At 40.3% G+C, this 20,340-nt stretch overlaps 6 protein-coding genes across 12 annotated transcripts in view; 2 read left to right on the plus strand and 4 right to left on the minus strand.

The window, feature by feature from the left end:
- Window positions 1-1,222: 1,222 nt before the first annotated feature.
- On the plus strand, window positions 1,223-9,384 carry LOC125236583 (transport and Golgi organization protein 2-like). Of its 4 annotated transcripts, none has more exons than XM_048143439.1 (7): window positions 1,223-1,377; window positions 1,769-1,912; window positions 2,056-2,169; window positions 2,434-2,554; window positions 8,524-8,742; window positions 8,875-8,970; window positions 9,183-9,384. In XM_048143439.1, the coding sequence occupies exons 2-7, from the start codon at window positions 1,774-1,776 to the stop codon at window positions 9,304-9,306; spliced, it is 813 nt and encodes a 270-aa protein (XP_047999396.1). In that variant the 5' UTR covers window positions 1,223-1,377; window positions 1,769-1,773; the 3' UTR covers window positions 9,307-9,384. The 4 variants fall into 4 exon arrangements, with proteins under 4 accessions (XP_047999396.1, XP_047999398.1, XP_047999395.1 ...); XM_048143441.1 differs by lacking the exon at window positions 1,223-1,377 and adding an exon at window positions 1,407-1,488; XM_048143438.1 differs by lacking the exon at window positions 1,223-1,377 and adding an exon at window positions 1,529-1,684.
- Window positions 2,669-7,022, minus strand: LOC125236585. Its single transcript, XM_048143442.1, has 2 exons — window positions 6,206-7,022; window positions 2,669-2,737 (listed from the first exon to the last, which is right to left on the minus strand). The coding sequence occupies exon 1, from the start codon at window positions 6,990-6,992 to the stop codon at window positions 6,252-6,254; it is 741 nt and encodes a 246-aa protein (XP_047999399.1). The 5' UTR covers window positions 6,993-7,022; the 3' UTR covers window positions 2,669-2,737; window positions 6,206-6,251.
- On the minus strand, window positions 9,381-10,735 carry LOC125236582 (serine--tRNA synthetase-like protein Slimp). The gene has a single exon (XM_048143437.1). It carries the CDS (start codon window positions 10,317-10,319, stop codon window positions 9,381-9,383), a length of 939 nt encoding a protein of 312 aa, XP_047999394.1. The 5' UTR covers window positions 10,320-10,735.
- LOC125236586 (zinc finger protein 593 homolog) lies at window positions 10,732-11,307 on the minus strand. Its single transcript, XM_048143444.1, has 2 exons — window positions 11,150-11,307; window positions 10,732-11,069 (listed from the first exon to the last, which is right to left on the minus strand). The coding sequence occupies exons 1-2, from the start codon at window positions 11,259-11,261 to the stop codon at window positions 10,732-10,734; spliced, it is 450 nt and encodes a 149-aa protein (XP_047999401.1). The 5' UTR covers window positions 11,262-11,307.
- A 455-nt stretch (window positions 11,308-11,762) lies between these two features.
- LOC125236701 lies at window positions 11,763-15,530 on the plus strand. The gene is made up of 2 exons (XM_048143617.1): window positions 11,763-11,886; window positions 12,230-15,530. Exons 1-2 carry the CDS (start codon window positions 11,848-11,850, stop codon window positions 13,700-13,702), a joined length of 1,512 nt encoding a protein of 503 aa, XP_047999574.1. The 5' UTR covers window positions 11,763-11,847; the 3' UTR covers window positions 13,703-15,530.
- Window positions 15,531-16,527: 997 nt separating this feature from the next.
- The window catches only part of LOC125236829 (clathrin heavy chain), an 80,629-nt gene continuing 76,816 nt past the window's right edge, over window positions 16,528-20,340 (minus strand). For 3 of the 4 annotated variants that reach the window (XM_048143761.1, XM_048143765.1, XM_048143763.1), the window contains 3 exons: window positions 19,545-19,631; window positions 18,780-18,906; window positions 16,528-17,385 (listed from right to left, as the gene is read on the minus strand). In XM_048143761.1, the coding sequence (XP_047999718.1) occupies window positions 17,288-17,385; window positions 18,780-18,906; window positions 19,545-19,631 (312 nt within the window). In that variant the 3' untranslated portion in view covers window positions 16,528-17,287. Of the gene's footprint in view, window positions 17,386-18,089; window positions 18,164-18,779; window positions 18,907-19,544; window positions 19,632-20,340 lie in introns of those variants that run through there. The other variant, XM_048143762.1, reaches the window with a different exon arrangement.

The raw sequence follows: 20,340 nt of genomic DNA on the forward strand, positions 1-20,340 counted from the left end.
TTTCCCATAGTATTTACTAAGGCTTAATAAATTTACGATGATTTTTTTTACCAATATAACCTATGTTAATATTGATAAATCATATAGAACACGTTTAAATAAGGATGTTTTGTTATATAAACTTTTTCTTCTCCATTAATATTTACTGAGATATTAGGGTTCTAAGATTAGTAAATGGCACTAGCACTTTAATAAAATTAACGTGTGTCTCGCAAACGGTCTAGGATACAAAATGACGACTTTTATATAGGTATAGGTTAGGTTCGTTAGGTATCTTCAAACGGCCGAAGGCTCCTATTCTGTGCAGTTTCTGTAATAAGCGGGGCTCCGTCGATATCGCTTTCTGTCTCTGGCGCCTTAGTAATGCTACGGGAAAATTTTGCAACTTTGCACCACTCTAACTCCTAAATTAGTAGGTTTTAAAAAAAACTTTAATTTATAAAAGATGCTTATTTTAATGCATTCTTTCTAATAAGAACAAAACACTATGCTAGAAAGAGTGCAGAGGAAGTTCTGTAGGCACATTTACAAACGACTGTACGGATATTACCCATATATGTATCCATCTCTATTCGTAACAGGAATGGTTGGTCTTCAAACTCTAGAAACCAGACGGAAACTGCTGCATATTATGCATTACCGCCAACTGTTTCACCATAGAGTAGATGACGCATCCGTGCTTGAGAGAATGGGGCTGCAAGTGCCAAGAGCGAATGTGGTGCTTGGCATGCCGGGCGCGGTGCCGGCGCGGCGGCGGCGGCGCCTGTTCGCGGCGGCCGGCGCACCGCTCGAGCCCGAGCTGCTCTTAACCGCATCATGTTGGAGACAGACGATATTGACATATTTGCTGATAGTGTTGGTGTGTTTTACAGAAAACTCTTAAGGTTCATAGACTCTACACTCCTTAGGTGATTAATGTAATAACCATAGTTTAACTTTTAAGTGTGTTTGCTTTTATTTATGTCAATTTAACATGTACATAATTATATTACCACATAAGTGCTTTGGTGAAATACTGTTAACTTTTGTGTATTTTTAATAAATAAATAAATAAAAAAACGTGAAAAAAGTCCCAGAATCGGGCCCCTTTTGCTATACTCTGACCGCCCCTGTCTATACTACTGTAATGTTTGACGTTATCACGTTGAACTACCGTCCGTAAACTGACTTTACAGACAGCCAATTTTTTTACAATCATTTGTAGCTGTCACAGTCAGGCACAGTGCCGATTTGTAAGAATTCGTAATTTTCTAAGTTAACCAAATATAGGAAGACAGTATCAATTAAATATATACAATGTTACGATAATATAACATTTATCAAACAATATAATTCATATTGTATTGTGTATCAGCGATATCAGCAGCCTAGACAAAGGTAAATACCTCATGTTTTGAAATTCAATGCCGTTATCTCAATAATTACTTATCTGATAACAACTATTCGTTTAAACACCTGTTTATTGGCACTAAATCAAGCAACTTAAAGGTTTGTAATTGAATAAACTTCATTATAAATAAATATGTATCTACTAAGAACTGGCTCATGTTGGTTACTTGTTTGAGTTAGACTTCTTATAAGACTGCAACGCTACCTAGTATGCAGTATTTATCTAGTATATTTAGACATCGCTGCAAGCTGCTGACTCGATTGTCTCTTCCAAATCAGCATCTGCCTTCTAGTGGTAATAGGTAGTTGACTGGATAATGCATAAAAATGTGATAAAATAAATAACATATTTTCAATTTTGCCTATGTTTATGTTGCAGCAAGAATGTGTATTCTGTTTTCTTACTGTGGTGACAATGTTGCGGAGAGTGACTACCAGCTGATTGTAGCAGAGAACCGAGACGAGTATTACGATCGATCAGCACTTAACATGTCCATATGGAATGACTCAAATGTTGTAGCAGGTAATCTATTTTTTAAAATAAAATACATTACGTATTTATTATTTAATCAATCATTTTAGCATTATACCTATTTGTAATACTTCAGGTACATCATTAAATGTTTCGATAGAATAGAATTCTTCAATTATTTGTTTTGTTTGCAGGTCGGGATTTGGGAGCCCCTGATGGAGACGGGACATGGCTGGCGGTATCTCCTCAAAAAAGGAAGCTTGGAGTGCTCCTTAATTTGCCATACAGTGAGAGGGCAGATGCAAAAAGTAAGTTACTATATGCAACTACTTTTATGCTGTTAAATATGTATAAAATTTGGCTGGCTTAAAGTGCTCCTCATTCAAAAGGGTGTGTGTAATTAATTACTGACAACTTGACAAGTTACACAAATATACAACTCTACTTTTTGAAACTTAGAGGAATATTTACTGGAAATAGATATTCTACTTGTATTGTAAAGAATGGGAACCCTAACCATCATTGAAATTGCAACAACAAAATTATATAAATAAAATTATTATTGATTGCAGGTAGAGGCAGATTAGTTACAGATTATGTGCAAAGTGATCTGTCTATTGAAGAGTATGTTAAGACAAAAGAAAGTTATGTTAAAGAAACAAATGAATTTGTTTTAGTTACTTATGACTTTAGGTAAGTCAAATTATTAAACAATGGTGTTTATTGTAATTTATCACCTAGATAAATTATGATCTGTTCATTTTGATTATATAAAATAAATAAAAAAAAAAAAAAAAAAAAAAAAAAAAATGCATTTATTTCAAGCACAATTGCTCATAGAGTACAGATTTAAAATAATAATAATTCCTAATATAAATAATATCCGCGTACCGTTCGAGAATGCTGCCTCTGTTTCAGGCACTCGAGCCATCCACCACCGTATCGGAGCAGCGGCTATCGGATCAGGTGCGCGTCATTCAGCGGTCAAAGCGGTTGGATGACGCCACACTTGATCGGCTCCGCCAGGAGGCTCTCGCTACTCGCGCGGACCCTGCCTCGGGGCGGGATTTGCCCGCCATGTCGCCGGACCCGGTGCCCGAACCCGACCTGGCATCGGAGGCGCCGCGGGTTGATTCCGGTAACGACGGCGGGGACTTCGCGAGTCAGAGCGAGAGTGAGCCTGCCAATGAGCAACTGAGGAGGTCTTTGGAAGAGGCGATTACGCAGTATCGCTCCACAAGCAATCCTAGGCCACGATTACCACGTCTGCCCATGAATAGACGCAATCTAGCGCTAATAGGAGCCTTAAATGCTTTACTAGATCCATATATGCGGACTAGTAAAGATCTAGATGATACACACTCGATCATGTACTGCGGGGCCATCGCGGCGTGCCGTGTTGCTCGAGTCAAGTTTCCGGACGCTGACCGTGCAACTAGGACCGCCGAAGGTGTCCCTGCATGGCAAGTACGGATCGAGCGTCGTATCAACTCGTTTAGGACTCTCATTGCAAAGCTGATCTGCTTCAGAGGGGTAATAATCGCCCCCGAGTAATGCGCTTTGTGAACCAGGCGTTCGCGGGGACGGACATCAGGCCCCGCGACTATTTGGCCAATGTCACAGAGCGCATCGACTTCCTGAAGCAGAAAGTCTATGCATGGGCAAGCCGTATTCGCCGCTACAGAAAGCGTGTGGACCGATTCCAGCAGAATCGTCTTTTTCAAAGCGACCAAAGGAAAGTATACCGAAGGTGGGAGGAAACCGACCCTCGTGTGTCTGACGTGCGGCTGCCGGATGTTACTGCCATGTCTGATTTCTGGCGTAGCATCTGGTCGGTGCCCGTCGAACACACGGAGGGTGAGTGGATGACCGTTGTCGAACGCGAGTGCGAGAGCATCGAGCCTATGGGGGCTATCACCATCAGCCCCGACGACGTAAGTTGTGCTACCCGTACGGCCCAGAACTGGAAAAGTCCTGGACCGGACGGATTGCACAACTTCTGGCTAAAATGGTTTCGATGCTCGCACTCGCATTTGGCAACGCAATTTCAACAAGCCCTCGATCTTGGTTCTCTCCCACCTTCCCTAACAACTGGTGTTACTTTCCTGCTCTATAAGTCCGGTAGTACCACGGAAGCAAAAAACTACAGACCCATCACGTGCTTGCCTACACTTTACAAGCTCCTTACATCCATTTTGAGAGCAAAAATTAACGCGCATATTGTCGCTAACAACATTCTGGCTCCCGCTCAAAATGGATGTAGGGTTGGGTCCCGTGGTACTAAAGAGCTCCTCCTCATAGACATGACCATCTGCCAACAAGTTCGGCGGAGCAAGGGGGCCATTTCGGCCGCTTGGATTGACTATAAGAAGGCCTATGATTCGGTGCCTCATTCATGGCTGAGAAGGGTATTGGAGCTGTATAAACTTGATGCAGCTTTAATATCCTTCCTGGCTGCATGTATGAGGCAGTGGACCACAGTCCTTCGTCAACCAGGAGGCAGGGATGGCCCCCTGGCCCGCAGGACTTCATAAGGATTGAGCGAGGAATATTCCAGGGTGACAGTTTGAGTCCATTATGGTTCTGCCTAGCTCTGAATCCCCTCAGCACGCTGCTGAAGGATTCTGGGCTAGGTTGCCGGCTTCGGAGAGAGGGTGAAGTCATCTCTCACCTTCTGTACATGGACGATCTCAAACTATTTGCACCGAACACCCAAGACCTGATGGTGCTATTGAAAACCACAGAAGTTTTCAGTACCGCCATCAGAATGGAGTTTGGTGTCGATAAGTGTGCGGTTATGCATGTGCAGCGGGGGGAGGTTGTAAATTCAGAAAATTTACAACTTTCTGAGACGATGTCGTTCAGATCTATCTCTGAATCAGAAACCTATAAGTACCTTGGTATGTCACAGTCGTTGGGTATTGAGGATGTTGGCATTAGACGGTCGGTGAAGGAGCGCTTTTTCAGTCGGCTGACAAAAGTCCTTAACAGTCTTTTGTCAGGAGGCAACAAAGTGCGCGCCTTTAACGCCTGGGTAATGCCTCTACTCATATACTCCTTTGGCATACTACGGTGGACCCAGACTGAGCTGGACGCCCTGGATCGGAGGGTCCGCTCACTGCTTACCACACACCGTATGTTACACCCGCGCTCGTCTGTTATGAGATTGTACATCCCACGGAAGTGCGGAGGTCGAGGCTTCCTAAACGCCAAAGATCTCCACAACCGTGAGGTGTACAATCTCAGGAATTACTTCCTTAACAACGAGTGCGGGATGCATCGTGATGTGGTGGCAGTGGACGGAAACCTCACGCCGCTCTCCTTGGCGAAACAGAACTGGCGCAAACCTGTGGTACTAAGTACTGCGGACCGCAAGGCGGTATGGGAGAGCAAGCAGCTACACGGGCGGTTCTACAAGGCCCTCACGGGACCCGATGTAGATCTGCTCGCATCGGTGAACTGGTTACGATTCGGGGACCTCTTCGGAGAAACCGAGGGTTTTGCCTGTGCAATTGCGGACGAAGTTATGATGACGAACAACTACCGGAAATATATCCTGAAGGACGGTACGGTCGACATTTGTCGGGCATGCCGCCGTCCCGGAGAGTCACTCAGGCATATTATTTCCGGTTGTTCTCATCTTGCTAACGGCGAGTACTTGCACAGACATAATCTCGTAGCCAGGATTATTCACCAGCAACTTGCTCTTCAATACGGCCTTGTGGACCGCGAAGTACCGTACTACAAGTACTTACCTGCGCCAGTTCTCGAAAATGGTCGTGCCACGCTCTATTGGGATCGATCTATTATCACTGACAGGACTATTGTAGCCAATAAACCTGACATTGTGATAATAGATCGACTGCAACGCCGGGCAGTGCTCGTTGACATCACCATCCCCCATGATGAGAATCTCGTGAAAGCCGAGAAGGACAAGTCCAGTAAGTACCTAGACTTGGCTCACGAGATAACCGCCATGTGGGATGTTGAATCAACGATCATTGTTCCGATAGTCGTTTCAGCGAACGGTCTCATAGCGAAGAGTCTCGACCAACATCTTAAGAGACTCTCGCTAGGTGGCTGGATCAAGGGCCAGATGCAGAAGGCGGTGATCTTGGACACAGCACGGATAGTTCGACGGTTCCTCTCTCTGCAGCCCTAACCACCGGCAGCTTGGGCCCTGCCCCGCTGCTGGCGGCACCCTAGGTTAGGTTTTTTATAATGTGTTTATATGTGTTTTATATTGTTTTGTATGTGTTTTTGTATTTTACTTTTATATTCATATTATAAACAGCCTAGCCTAAGATTTGAAAGAAATAAAGAGAATAATAATTCCTAATATAATAATTAACCTATTTCTAACATAACTAACAACTATTTATCTACAAATCTAGCCTATTCCAGTTTTTACATGCCTGTCGCAGCAGTGCTTTATATAGGGACAGTCCAGTCTGGCCGCGATCATCGCCAGGACGGCGTTGGAGCTGCTCCGCACCCGCTGTACCATAGATGCTGCGCGCACGCGCATGGTGGCATGAAAGCATGGCGTTCGAGCCTCCGCAAACATGCCCGACGCACTGCAGTAGCGAGGCAGCCCCATCACCGCCCTGAAGGCGTTGTTATATTGGACGCGGAGTGCGTTGTACGCTTTCTGCGTGTAGTTAGCCCACAGGTTACAAGTGTACAGCGACGTGCAGTATGCTTTGAATAAAGTTAACTTTACGCCGCTAGAGCACCGCGCGAACCTGCGAGCCAACATGTTCGCCCTCACACACAACGCCCTCCGCTCCCGCTCCATGTCTTCATCATCTTTGAGATCTGCCGTAACTACGTGCCCAAGATACTTAAAACTATATACACGCTCCAAACGAGTCCCGCCAAGCAGAACAGGTGGTATATTGGACAGTTTGTTATTGCCGGTCTCAAATACCATGAATTTACTTTTATTCACGTTATATTTCAACCCATGACTGAAAGCGTACTCCTCACATGTTCGTAACAGCCGCCTAAGACCGCAAACTGACGCGCTCAGCAGGACCATGTCGTCGGCGTAGCTTAAATTATTTACGCACACTCCGTCCACCTGACAACCGGCATGCTGCCTGCTGAGCGCCTCAATCAGCCCGTTCATGTACAGGTTGAACAATGCGGGAGAGGTTAAGCCCCCTGCCTCACCCCGCACTCCAAACCATACTCTTCAGACAATACCCCCGCCCATCTAACATTGTTGATCTGATGTCCATACCAGTACTGCAGGATGCTAATCAATTCCCTGGGTAATTTAATTGATTTAAGCTTTTCCCACAGCACTTCGTAGGACACCAGATCAAAAGCCTTCGACAGATCGAGGAAGCAAGCAAAAACCGGGGTGTCACGATCTGTATAATATCTGACGGTATGCTTAAGACACAGTATAGCACTTTCTGTGGACAGGCCAGGCCGAAACCCAAACTGGTTGTCGTGCAAGTGTAGGTATTTGTCCAACTGTGTATTAAGCATAGCGTCAAATACCTTTGCTATGATCGTAGCAAGAGAAATGGGCCTGTAGTTACTTTTATCAGCTAAATCGCCAGTTTTGTTCTTCACTACAGGCACCACTATCGTCTTCAGCATGTCCATAGGCATATATGAGTGGCTCATGCACAGATTATAAAACATAGCCAGTATTCTATTTATATGTGGGCCGGCATGGTGCAGGTGCTCGATGCTCAGGCCGTCATGGCCTGGGGATTTACCTCTCGAGATGGATTTAATCGCGATCGCCACATTCTTAGCCGTAAATAAAGTTCCTAACGTTTCATCCTCGGTCTGCTCATCGAGTATCACCTGCCCACTAGGACCCAGCTGAGATTGTACTAGAAAGTGGTTCTTAAAAATATTTGCTATGCCTCTCGGATCACTCACACCCCCGATACTCACCGGTATGCCAGGTCGCACGTTTACTTTTTTCGTGATACGCCAAAATCCCCGAAAGTTGCCACTGGCATGTTGTTCCGCCAGAGCATCCATTTTCAATTGCTCTTCGTGAGTTTGGCACCACCTTAAACGTGACTTGAATAGCTTGCGACTTGCACGCATTTCGTCAAACACCAAACCTATCCTCGGCTTTCCACATGCCACCCAGTCTATGAACTTTGACCTGGCCTCCCGGTGAGCATCCGCGACGTGTGCATTCCATCCTACCACTCGCCGCCCCTTGCCACCCCGACCCCCGCCCTTTCTTTCACATACCGCTGCCTCAGACAAAGCTGTCACAATACAATCATACACATCATCAAGAATACGCCTATGAGCCAGATTATTACAATAGCTATCAGCACATTTAGAAAAGTTGCTATCAAAATCAATGTCTCTTAACCTAATATGAACCTCCTTGCCATAAAGAGCTATTTGCTCCTCTGACCTTTCACCCCAAACCACCTTATTGCTTGAAAATATTCTACTAGATTGTTTAGGTATTATAAGTTGCAAATCGCACTCCATGACAAGTGGGAAATGATCAGACCAATAACAATCATATTGCACATATACATTGCGCACAGAATACACCGCTGCCTGGGTAAGGATACCGTGATCGAGCCAACTAGTCGTGCCGTGCGCGTCACTAACAAAGGTATAAGTTTTAGAATTTAAGCCTAATATAACCTTCTAGTTTATTTCAGTAATAATACCAAAGTTAACACATATACCAACTCCACAAATGAACTTCGTACCTGGGAGGAGACATGCCAGGGCTTCTCAAACAGTTTACCAGAGAAGCCCCTGTCAAAAGCTGTAGCTGGCAGGAGCGCCCTTTATGATATATGCAGCAGACTCAATAAGGTCTCTATGAAGCAACAGTTGATAGAGGAGTTGCTTACATTATTAAAATCAAAGGAACAGTAAGTAATACTAGCATGGCACAGTATTTTATTTTTAACTAAAATTACTCAAACGAATATCAATTTATTCTTAAAAGCTTTCATGGCTGGTAAATAAAAGTAATCATACATAACATGAAATTTTATTTTCAGGCATTTACCTGACCAAGAACTGGAAAATAGAACTCCAATGTACCAAAAATTAAGTTCAATATTTGTAACTATACCAGAGGGCAGGTATGGGACAAGGTACAGACAGAGCTACTTTATTCTATCTTTCTCCTAACAGACAGAGCAATTCATTTCATATGATAAAAGAATTCGTATGTATTGTTCTTATTACATAACAAAATGGTTGTACATACTAAGAACTGTTTGTAAAGTAAACCATAAATTGCTAGAATTAATTTCCTTGACCAAACTATATAAGTATTTGTAACAAACTATTTGAATTTTTACAGGACACATACAATAATACTTCTAACAAAGACAGGGCATTTAGAAATCATTGAGGTAAGCTTGCAGAGCCCAGTCAAGCTAGAAAATCCAAATTGGAAGAGAACAGAATTCCAGATTGATTTATAACCAAAATAATATTCCAGCTACTTGTTAAATAAAATGTATCAATTGTTATTTTGTGAAATAAATTGTTTTATATCCTAACTTTTCATTGACCAATTCTCTATTTTAAACATATCAGGAATTGAAAATTCAGAATCTTGTTCTATGGCACAGGCTAATAATTTTGGTACATTTAGAACTGTACCAGAAATAATGTGAGGAAATTTAGACTCTTTATTTTCAGTGTAAGTTAACATGAGCCTCTTGCTTATGAAGTCCCCACTGACAGAGATCTCAGCAACATTCACATATTTCTTCATAGAACTGGAGTACATCTCTATCACTACTCTTAGTGATTCCCACAGGGCTAGCTCATGAGCTGGAACTAAGACTATCCTGTAATGATAACCAAGTTTGGTGTAGGCATCCTTGAGAATTTCTATAATTCTGCCACGGGATACATCACATTCTTTAGAACCTTTAGTAACATTGAAGATTTGCACCACAGAGGCCTGGCTGACATGGAATAAGTTGTCCTCTTCAGTCGGTGATGGTATGTATTGACGGCCCATGGAAAAATAGTTTAGTGGCAAGGATTTTGCAAACAAAACATTTTTAGCATGATATGCAAAAAATGAGCAGAGCGAAGCCCCTCCAGTCAAATGCAGCCTGCTGTCAGGATTCACTTTAGTATCCTCATTATGATGCAGAATAAATGTAGCGTCTGGGTCGGTGTGGTCTTCCCCACAACCCTCCACAATTACACTCTTCACAAAGTCAGGGTTGGAGAACTGAATGAAATTACTATTTCTTAAAACATTGTTGAAGTAAAATTTTGCCCCAAGCTCAAATATAGCTGCATCCCCTGTTAGGTAGTAGTTTTCATTCTTCTTAAAATTAATTAGGTTCTTTTCTCTGCCAATTTTCAAATGGTCTTTATTATTATTTGGGGTGGAACTGTGACTATGTATGACCTGATACTCTTTAAGTGGTGTTTTTTCATGTAAAGTATTTGGTAGTTTTAATACTTCAAGCATAACAGCTTCTTCAGCAGCCCATAAAGGTACCTTTAACTTTTTTATGTTTTCTTTGACCAAATCACTCTGTATTTTATACTTTTTAGTAACATCACTATCTGGCTCACTCTTTATTAATTTTCCTAATTCCTGAGAAATCTCTGCTTTCTTTTTGTCATAATCTGATTTCTGTTTCTTCAATTCTTCATATACAGCCCAAAGATTCTCCACCTTCTGGAAATCAATATTTGCTTGTCTATTTACCAATTGTTCCTGTATGATAAACTTTTGTTTGACCAGTTCTGGTATGTCAACATGAGGAGTCACAAAGACAAATGTTTCACTTGCTTTTGGGCCATTGACAAACAATGCAGACTTCCTCACTAACAGCTTCTTACAACTAAATACTTTACGAGAGATAAACTCTATATTTTTACGTAGCATTTTCATCAACTTTTTTCTTTTTATTAGGACTAACGTCGTCTAACACTGCATCATCATCTTCGTCGACTGCTTTATCAGAGTTCTGTGAAGTTATTTTTCGTTTTACTGGCTGTACAAAGTTACCGTGGCCGGCCGCACGCTCAGAGTCTTCTATCGTATAAGGCTGAAGTTCTAAAGCCTTCAACCTCCGTTTATGAACTTTCGTCTTGAAATGTTCAGCCAACGCTTTATCATCGATAAAATACCGTGAGCAGTGAAGGCAGTAGTGTTGAGCTGCACCAGGTAGATCCAAATCGACGTCCTGGTTTAATAATTTTTCAGCATTCTCTGAAAACACAGCAATATAAATAATTTAAAGACAGATAACCTACAAAACGAAAACCATGTGACAGAACTTATAACCTTACCTTCTTTGATGTCATCGTCGATCTGATCAAGATCCTTCTTCCGATTTCTGACTCTCCAGCGTTTTTTTAAATGAGTATCACCGTGGTGGTACTTTTTACGCTTGTATGTCATAATAAAATAAAGGAAAGGGAAAATAATTCAACACTAGATCGTTGTATAGTGTTAAGTGTAGGTGAGCTGTCATAACAATATGTATTTGTATCTGTCACAATTTTTTTTTTTTTTGGGATTTTATGGCCTGGTTACGAGACCTTTAAGCCAAATCTTTAATTTTATAAGTCACTGATTACACTGCACTACACTACACTATTGTTATGATTATTAGAGATTTTTCACGGTATTTTTAATGAACTTGTAAATTGGTTTGTATGTTTGAATGTCTTTTAGTAGAATATTAAGCGGTGGCGGGCGGGAAGAAAACTCACTATTTTGGAACACTTCACTTATTTTACTGGCATCTGTCACAATTACGGAATTGCCAATATTGCCATATTGTCGATATAATAAAAGACGGTATACACTCTCAGACCGCTCGATTGGCGGACCGCGATGCGGTCGTCTTGCTCTATGTTGGCATTGATTTGGAGCAGTTTGCTGGCAAAATGTCAAACAGATTAGGTTTGTTTATTGTTTTGATTCAGATATTCTCTCGACTACAGAAGTGATTACCTATTAGAATTATAATATATGTTCTTTGATGCCAATAATGTCTGGGAAGAAATGTCTTGGAAGCCAGGTAAAGATTTTGCTTTCCTTATTTCAAATATCACTGCATAAACCTGATTATAAAATCAGTTTGTCATAAGTAGGTATATTCCAATTTTCATTTATTTAATTTTGCTTGGAGAATCGTTACTTATTAACTAAAACTCTAAAAACTAATAAATGAACACTCGCAGAAAATCAATAAAATTAATGCTCCCTTTCAGTGGTCGAACTGATTGCCTGTAAATTTCACTTAATCTCATTTTACAGTTTCTCTCATACAGAGTCTCCTTATACAATAGGTAGAGGTGTGTCAGAAATATACACAATGAAAATGATGTATGGTTGTAAAAATATTTTTTATAATTTTTCAGGCCAAAGAAGTTGTTGCTAGGGTATATCACCATATAAAAAAAGAAAAGTTTAATGGTGTTCTAAATCTTACCAATGCGATGTGGCGAACTGTACAAGCAACAGGTTATAGTGAATGTATTATAAACAGTATATTAAAAGAAATTGAAGAACAACATGATGCATGCAAATCTGCAGATGGCGCAGAGGAAACCAAAATTAAGACAAGCACATTGACAGAAACAGCAGAGGAAACTAAAATGGCACCAACAAATGATATAACTGGACAGACTAAAGTAATAATTGCTAGGGTCTACCAACATATGAAAAAAGAGGCAGAAATAGTAAAGCTTATTGATCCTAAGAGCCCTAGCCGGCGAGCTGCAAAAGCTACTGGGTACAGTCAACGAACAATATTCAAAGTTCTAAAAGAAGAACAACAAGCTTGGTCAAAAGCATCAACATATAGTGACACAAAACCAATATTTAAGCCACCAACTAAAAGAAGACGCATTTGCCCAAAATCAACATTGGATAACTATGACCTGTCTTTACTTCGACAAACAATTATTTCATATCTGACAAAAAATAACAAATTGCCTACATTAAAACAACTGCTGGAAAATGTAACAAAAAAAATTGATTACAAAGGCTGCAAAGAATCTTTTCGAAAAATTGTGTATGATGCAGGTTTTGAATGGTCTGGTCCAGATAATCACAAAGTACTTGTTGAAAGGCATGATGTTCAAATGTTTCGATTTAGATATCTAAAACAACTGCAAAAATATCGCAATGAAGGTAGATACATAGTTTTTACTGACAATTACTGCGTTGACGCGACATCCATGCAGAAGAAATTGAAAAACGAAAATGGAAAAGCACAGAAAAGGTCAAAAGGAATTCGGGTCATAATTATTCATGCGGGAGGATCTCAAGGTTTTGTTCAAAATGCCTGCTTAATATATGAAGCGAATCCAAAAACTGATGAAAGTGTGAATTTCAAGAAATATAAGAAATGGCTTACAAACCAACTACTGCCTAATTTGCCAGATAATGCTGTTATTGTCATGACTAATGAAAATTGTGTATTTGAAAATTGTCCTAATCCTAATTCTACTAAAAGCTTTATGCATGCATGGTTGACCGAACAAAATATTGACTATGAGGAAACAATGAATAAAGTAGAACTGTATGATTTAGTATTGAAAGGCCAAGCGACATTCAAAAGCCACACCATTGAAGAACTAGTTAGGTCAAAGGGTTTCCCAGATCTAAGACTGCCTCCTCATCACCCTGACCTGAATCCAATGGAACATATTTGGAGAGCATTAAAAACAGATGAAGTTTTAAATAATGTTGAGGAAGACTTGACAAGTAATCTTAATTTAATAAAAGAACGCATTGAAATGATTGATAGAGCGGTGTGGGAAGACGCATGTCGGCAAGTTATAGAGGCGGAGAACCAATACATTAAATACTTTGATAATAAAGTTTAAATGGGCTTCCACCATTGCAATATTTCATACAAAATGTATGTTTCTTACAAAGTCATAGAAGTTAGGAGAATGTTAACTAGTTTACCAACATATAGTTTATACTAACGTGTTATTTTGACAACTATTTAATAGTTCAATATTTGCCATTTGTTGTTAAATATAGTTTAGAATTTTGTATTCCGCCTTTAAGTCGAAAAATGTAAACGCATCTTTTGTGGTCAGTACTGGCCCGGGAGTTTTTTTTTTTCTATGGCTTTTACTCCTGCCCTGCACAGGGTGAATTCGCCAGTGTCGGAACGTGCATTATGATATCGGTTTACATGAGGCCAATATAGACAAAGTAAACTCTATGAGTCGTTATTTATTTTTATAGGTTTATCCCTTCATATGTCTTTTATCACCTAATTGCTGTTGAATTGATTTTCGGTCCACACAGAGCGAAGCGAGGCAGGCCACGAAGCAATGTGCTCACGCGCCAAGCGTGCTAAGTAGAAAAGTCTCGGCCGAGGCATGCGCGCGTTTTCCGCGGCCGAGCATCCTGCCTCAGCCGAGGCACGTCTACATTGGACGTTTGCCGTGTGATCACGTTGCCTCCCTCTGTGTGGACCCGGCTAATTAGTAACTCTAACTGTTGGCCAAATTGACCACGTGACCGCCCCTGGGCTGGGCACACATATTGCCACTTACTTTGTTTGGGGAAAAAGGGTTATACAAAAACACGAGTTAGTTTATTCATACAATATAATCTTACTATAATAAAATTCAGGAAAACATTATCATACATGAATAAATACAATATTAATAATAGAACAATGAACTTTCTTTCCACAAGTTTATATTAAAGATGTATTATTACGAAAGAAATGAACATATAACAATTGCTATTATTATTATCATAATGTGATAGGAATGATTTGAATGAATCACTTTAACATCAATGATTTATTTGCAATTCGCATTATACAATATGTAAGCATTCTGTATCTGAAAAACATTGATAGTCTTATTTAATACATTAAGCTGATTTGTCTCTGTGACTGCATGCTTTTGAGATACAGAACGAATTACAAATGAATGCAATCTACGTATTCTAATAATAATAAGGCATTTCTGGGGTCATTCCGCGTAAAACTGGGTAAAATATGAATCTCTCGAAATAATAATGTGTATACAAAATGTAACATACATAAAATGCTAAGGTTCCCCAGAGTGCCTCGCGGCCCGACATATGTGAGCCCTACCGGCGAATACCGCGACAGTGACCAACATATAAGTCGACACAGTTTGCGCTAATATTCGCCAGCAGCAGCTAAGTGGCGGCTATTTCATAAGAGATATATTTCACTTATCTAGCGAAGGCATCATTCCTAGTGCGATACGGACGCAACTAAAGCGTGTTGTGTAAACCTCGCACACGGTTCAACATTTTACTCAAAAATAACATCGTACCACTAATTTCGCCTAAACTAAACCTAAACGTATCTAGAAATTATGAAACCGTTACGATATTCGTAACCTCTTTTCCTGTAACCGACCGGTTCTGGCCGAGTCTAAACGTGAGAAAGCATTATATACATACAAACGCGGTCAACTCCCGAAATATAGTGTTTTTGTACATTATCGAAGATAAATTTCGTGCATACTATTCGTTGGTATCTGGTTATAATATGATTTAAGTATTATTATTGCACTATTTTATATAATTATTGTTCGATTGATATTTTTTAGATCTGTTTATTTAATATGAACATTTCCACTATGAGTCTTTTCAGTAATATAAAAATAATAAATGAAAACTAACATACAATTTGATAATATTGATAACATTGACAAATAATAATATTTAAAGTATTAATTTCAATAATTTATTAATTTAGATTTCGGACGACATTCGCTACTGGTCGCGGCTCGCGGCACTCAACTTCAAACAACATATAAATTGAACATTATGCACCTAGTGATAGATCTAAGCTTCGATGAATGTAATTATACAGGGTGTCCCAAGACTATGGGACATGAACGGAAAGTACCTTAAATATCGTAGATAGGGTATTTTGCTACAAGAAGACTTTATTTTATTTTTAAAACTAAGTAAAACTCCATTCATAGATTTTTAAATAATTACATGGTTAAACCGGGAATCAAACCCGCTACACGAGAAAAAAAAAACATCCTGTAATTTTGTCATACCGATCGATAGGCTTCATCATAAAGATTATCTTTCTCTAAATAACATAGTGTCGGAGATAAAAGGAAGACCATGAATTTTAACATTTTACATGGCAGACTCCTTAGCCTTAAAATTTGTCCATACATTAAAAAAAAAAAAAATTTTTTTGAATGCAGTTTTACCAAGTTTTAAAAATAAAATAAAGTCTTCTTTCAGCAATATATCCTATCTGTGATATTTTAGGTACTTTCCCTTCATGTCCCATGGTCTTGGGACACCCTGTATAAGTTGAACGCTCGACTATTAATAGTTCACTCTCATGGCAAGCTACACTGTAACATTGGCTGTAAACACTTCGACGATTATACAAACTAGCGCATCCCGCCTTAAACGCACCGCGGTATGATCGTGTGCGCGCGGCCTAACGCGACAACTACGCAAACCCAACGACCGATCATCTATTAAAACTCTCATTCCATTTAAAAATAAAGCACTCCGTAGCGAGAGCTACTTTACCATCAAATATATTATAATTTTGTACAGGCCAACATTTTATATTTCTAGTCGTCGGCCCAACCGCTAATCTACTCGTGAATCTTAAATGTATCTATGCACTTGCGACGAAATAACTTTTTACAAAACGAGAATACTAAATAGAATACTAGAGCGTAACTTAAGCCTCGGTAAGAGTGGGAGTTCTGTCTATCGTACATAGCCGACGTCGACGGAACGGTGCCGCGTCGCAAGTGCATAGTGTCTCGCGTCTTTATATCAACGAGACCGAGGGCCCGGGACTCCATTGGAATTTTGCAATGAACGATAAATAACGATTGATTTTTCTGTAGCGCTACTCGCTTTCGAATGTTATTTTTACGTCTCAATATATCTAGATTTACGACGGGAGATGAATCTCATTTTTACGATAATATGCAAATTCGTCAAAAAACATGTTCTGTGTTCATATTTTAAGATATTATGTACGCGATTCGCGTTTAACGAACACTTCAGGAGCTTATACGTTCTCTCCCGTTTTCTAGTCGAGAACAGCGAGAGACGTAACGTTCATCCCTATCGTAAATCTAAAATTTGGTCATTTTTATCTCAGTCCTACAATAGTCTACCAAAGGTAGTATTTTCAAAAGTATTTTTTTATAAGTGAGAACGTCAGTAATAAAGTGACATTCTCGAGTAAAATGCACCCGTCAGAACGTCCTCAGGGTTAAGCGACAACGTGGTGGATATCTCGCTCGAGAACGGCACATGCGATATTATCAACCGACAAATATTCCGAAGAGTTGTTTTTAGAGCTGAGATAAAAGTGAGTATCAGACATAATGTATGTATCGGTTGGTTCCTAGTGGGCCCTGCGGGCCTGGGGGCGCTCACTTGTGCTCGGGTCCCGGGAGCGCGGAGCCCTACATGCCGTAGCCGTGGTAGGGCGCGGGCGACGGCGCCTGCGCGGCGTAGGCGTAGGGCGACCCCGCCGGCACGCCCGGGTACGCCATCGACGGACCTGCGGGTAAACTCACGGTTACTATTCTACATCACGCACTCGTTTATGTTTAGACCGTGCCCGTCTACCGACACGGGTATGTGTGTCGTGAGAAGTGTATTCGGTCTTTACGTTTGGGCCGTTAAACCGATGGTCAGTGTTTATTGAGAGTTCATATGTTTACCGCTAATCCTGTGTAGCGAGTAGTAGAAATATGAACTAGCAAAAACGCCCGTGACGATAAATTAAAGGGTCAAATGTGAAAGCCGGACACGCTTCTCATATTGATCCTATACAAAGTGAACTTCAATATTCACAAGTTATAAGTGATTATAACAAAAACATCAATGAAATTCCAGTAAAAAATACACAAAAAGATGTCGATCAAATTTTGTCAAGTAATTAAATAATCATAAAATGAACTAGTATTAAATTTATTATTTTAGCACGTTTTCTCACCAAAAACACAAACTCGTCAATCTCTCATCATTATTATTTCGTTACTTATCAAAAACCATCATTTAGTGAACCATTAACTCACAAATATCTCAACAAAAATAATGCGTGCTATTAAAACGCAACTTACGCAACCAATAAATCAATTTAACTAAATATTTCAATGAAAGAATCAATTAAATTAATATACAAATCTAAAAGACAATAAGACATTGCCGTTAACAATTTGTTAGGCATGCATGTTAGCCATCGCAAACTACTCACTAAAGACACTAAGATGATATTTAAAGCCTGCCTTGTCTCGTGTTATTTTCATAACTCGGTATGTCCCGTGATGTGGATTCTAAATGAAACAAACTACATCTAAGAAAAGAATATACCTATTTTGGCATAGACATATTTAGAGGTTAATCTTTCAAAAATTCATAACGAATTGGATTACATCTGTGGTAGTCAAAAGATGTATACGAGTTTCGACCAGTTCTGTGGAACTTTTTTTCACCTTTTTTTACTATTGGGCCCACAGATATGTACTGGACTACTGGATAGCGCCAGTTAACATCTGCGCCGACACAGTTAGACCATTCTAGATCTTACATATGAAAAATATTGATGTCGTGGCTCGTGAATGATTTATTTTACTTTTTAATCCATATCCAAAGAAAACCGGAAATAAATATGTGCAGCATTATTCTGAACAGCTGACTGAGGGCACCATCTTGCCGAGCAAATTGGCACGGGTGAGGCAAACGTGCACTCTAATGCGCACGGACGTTTTACCGCGCTAAGCAACGCCTCGTGAGGCTGCTCGGTCAGTGAACCCAGCTAATCTCAGGAGATAAGTTGTAATACGACACATTCTTGATCTAGTTGGCAGGAAACAAGTTCTAGCAAGTTGTGTCAAGTATGTTTCGCTCACTAGCAGGAGATAAGGTCTAACTGACAGTATGTGTACGTACCGGCGGTGAGCATGAGCTGCGGCTCCATCATCATGGCGGGCTTGGTGTCGTTCTCGGCGCTCTCTGTGCTGCGCTTCGCGTCCGCCTCCTCGAGTTTCTCCACTTTCGTCGTCAGTTCGCGGACAGTCTGAAATCGACAATAGTGTTGTTAGCATGGGCATGATAATTTAGATACAGTTAATATCAGTGCCTATTTATTTAAACTTTATTGCACAATTTAAAAAAAGTACGATGGACTTAATGCCTTATGGCATTCTCTACCAGTCAACCATAGGGCAAAACAGAAATTCGCGAATGTGGATGAAGTGAGAAAACAATTCTAGTACATTTGCCGTTTTCAAATAAAGTAATATGTAAATTGAAATAGATAACATACACTATGTAACATAATTGCCGAAGATAAATCCTACGGCTTATACATTACCTTCTATAGTACCTTTAATTTTCATGGTGTTTATTTAAAAAAAAGGAAGTGGTATTCGTAACCGCTATTCGATACCGGTTATGCTCTTAAATGGATCACCAGCATTAATGTTACATCCTGTACACTAAAGAAAAAGCGATCAAGTCAACTATACACAAGATATATGGAAGAAAAGGACTACAAACCATATCACATGGCGGCCCTGCCAGTGTGTCATTGTGACCTTGCAAATAGTGAATGTGAGAAGTGATTTTATGCTGAAAGCCGAGCTTAGTAAGCTGATGACCCGGAACCACTTTTTTTTTAGTATTTAATTAATTCAAATTTGAGTTTCAACTGACCTGGATAAGGAAGGGCATGGCGAAGTCCATGATGTTATGCCTCCACGCCAATTCGATAACAACGTCGGGTTTCAATAGGTCGTAACACTGAAAAACAAATAAACTTATTAAGTCCCACGTAAATGTTATATTACATTCATGACTAATACTGATTCTTGCGATTTACCGACTGTCACTTATGTTTGTCAATTTAACTTTTAGCGAGGCAATTCCCTCGCACGGCAAATGGCCAATGTAACTACCTCTACAGACGAGGTCCACACAAGGCGAGGCACTCTGTCCATGCGCTGCAAATGGGTAATGCAGTCGTGACTCGGCCGAGGTAGCGCGAGAGTTTTCCTCGGTCGAACGACCTGTCTCGGCCGCGGCACGGGTATGTAGGACCTTGGCCTCGCTTTGTGTGCATCCGCCTGTTGTTGAGTGTAGCGAAGCGTTCAGCGGGGCGGGGTTTGTTACAGTAACCTCGTGTATCCATTATGGACACAACACGCTCGTTGGAAGCCGCCGTTTGACCGTCCACTTAGATAGCAGCACCTTAGGGAGCACTAGTTTCATCAACCACATTTGACAGACACATCATCGTCACGCAACAAACGTCTATGGAAGTTCCCATACAATAAAATTTAACGAACGCTTTAACGATGACACATGGTTTGATGCAACCGGCCCTTATTTTCCTATTTTGAATTAGCCGGAATTATTGTAAACAAAGGTGTGGCCGGTGCTATAAAAAATTGCATCATTCGATGTATTAAAATTGCCGACATTTTATAAGTTTATTAAAAATCTTTACATA

This window comes from Leguminivora glycinivorella, chromosome 19, assembly GCF_023078275.1.
Source record: "Leguminivora glycinivorella isolate SPB_JAAS2020 chromosome 19, LegGlyc_1.1, whole genome shotgun sequence".
Classification (NCBI taxonomy): domain Eukaryota; kingdom Metazoa; phylum Arthropoda; class Insecta; order Lepidoptera; family Tortricidae; genus Leguminivora; species Leguminivora glycinivorella.